This window comes from Merops nubicus, unplaced genomic scaffold (genome assembly GCF_000691845.1).
Source record: "Merops nubicus isolate BGI_N331 unplaced genomic scaffold, ASM69184v1 scaffold12423, whole genome shotgun sequence".
Classification (NCBI taxonomy): domain Eukaryota; kingdom Metazoa; phylum Chordata; class Aves; order Coraciiformes; family Meropidae; genus Merops; species Merops nubicus.
This window is the reverse complement of record NW_008597019.1, coordinates 91611-93212: the sequence shown is the minus strand read 5'-3', so window position 1 is coordinate 93212 and position 1602 is coordinate 91611. Positions and strand designations below refer to the sequence as shown.

Sequence of the window (1602 nt, the reverse complement as noted above, 5' to 3'; positions counted from 1 at the left end):
TGAATTTTTCTCCCCTGGAAGAAGCAGCCACTACCAGATCCATACTCCCCTATATGAATTGTATCCTGAGCTTCCTGCCTTGGAACTGGCCAGGTTTCCCAGAGGCAAAACTGAAAGGGAGTTATTCAGAATTAACTGAGGAGGGTCTGCAGTGCTCCAGGTGCGCAAGGGAAGCTACCTGTCTCACTGTCAGCATCTGGGTTTTCTTGGCAGTCCTAACCCTGCTCACCCTGAGAATTAGCTTGTTTCATGGGTGTGTTGCTCTCCATTCATTGTTCGCTGACATGCTGAGAAATGTTCCTTAATGCTCTTTGTGACAGACCCTTGTTCTTCACAGGTTGTCAGCTGCAGGCAGGTACTATTTTGAGGTGCTGCACAAGCAGGATGACAGAGGAACAGACCATGTGGAAGTAGCAGTGAGTCTGTGAAAATGGCTGAACTGTATATGCGTACCCAAAGAGCTCAGGAATGATGGTTGTAATGATTTCACTCCTTTCTCAGGCCCCAGCTCCTCTTTCCATGAGATGTGTCTAATCCCTTCTGGAGCCCTTACTTACTTCTGTGTGGAATAGCCCTGGCCACATGTCAGGACCCTTTCTGCTGCTTGTTTGGGCTGGTTCTGCCCTCTCTGCTGTCTTTTGCAGCTTTTTGTCCTTTCCTGCTTTGAATGCATCCTGGGGGATCTTGGCTCCTTCCTAGTCTTTTGCTGCTAGGTAAACTCAGTCATAGTAAGGAGAAAGAAAGGAAGCTCATCTGGTGAAAAAACAAAAATCTTGTGCCTGTTCCTTTTGTTCAGGCTTGGTTAACTTGGTTAACTCCATAAGCACTTTTTTTTTTTTTTTTTTTTTTTTTTTTTTTTTTTTTTTTTTTGTGTTTCTCTGTTCCAGTGGAGACTGAATGACCCAGAGGCGAAGTTCAAAGTCATTGACTCCCAATATCTCTCCCTTTTTGCTAGTAAGTATCTTTACCACGAGTTTCTCTGAGCACCTCCCCATTCTTCCAAAAAGTATCAGCAGTGTTTCACCACCAGTCATAGTCTAGCCAGGCAAGTACCACACATACAGATCATTACAAGAGAGAAGTAGAGGCAGGTCAGGAGAGAGACCTCTGAACAGGAGTGTGACTCATTATTGAATATAGGAGAATTAGAAGTAGAATTGGAACATTATTTCAGGGAAATCTAGCAGCAGTGAGGAAGGGTGGAGAGGAGAGTCTGCAAGGGTGAGAGCTGTTCCAGATGTGAGAGTAACACAGGATGGGGGTTGCCTGCAGAGAGCTAGGGACAGCGTGAGGCCCCTAACATGGGAGCTGTGTGAGGGGTGCTGGCAGCTGGACATGGCTAAGGAGAAGGGACCACTGTAACGCTGCCAGGAGATTTGCTCTGGGTGCTGGACACACAGGGATACACTAGCGATATTTGGGGATGCTGCTTTTTTCTAGAGCAGCCTCAAGTCTCTTCAAGTTGCTGCTGGATTGCAGCAAGCACGTCAGCCCAGTCCCTCCTGTTTTGTAAACCCTTCTTAGCATGAGAAGTGATGTCTTTATCAGTTAAGGATCTCCTTAGTCCGATTTACCCTTATCCAGCTTTGTCAGCATTGCTTT

The 1602-nt window shown here is 46.3% G+C and overlaps 1 protein-coding gene across 1 annotated transcript in view; it reads left to right on the top strand.

Moving 5' to 3' along the window:
* B4GALNT3 (beta-1,4-N-acetyl-galactosaminyl transferase 3) overlaps window positions 1-1602 on the top strand; it is a gene marked incomplete at its 5' end in the record, with an annotated part of 22362 nt that overhangs the window by 10414 nt on the left and 10346 nt on the right. Inside the window, 2 exons of the mRNA XM_008936569.1 lie at window positions 338-416; window positions 888-954. Coding sequence (XP_008934817.1) covers window positions 338-416; window positions 888-954 — 146 coding nt within the window. The remainder of the gene's footprint in view (window positions 1-337; window positions 417-887; window positions 955-1602) is intronic.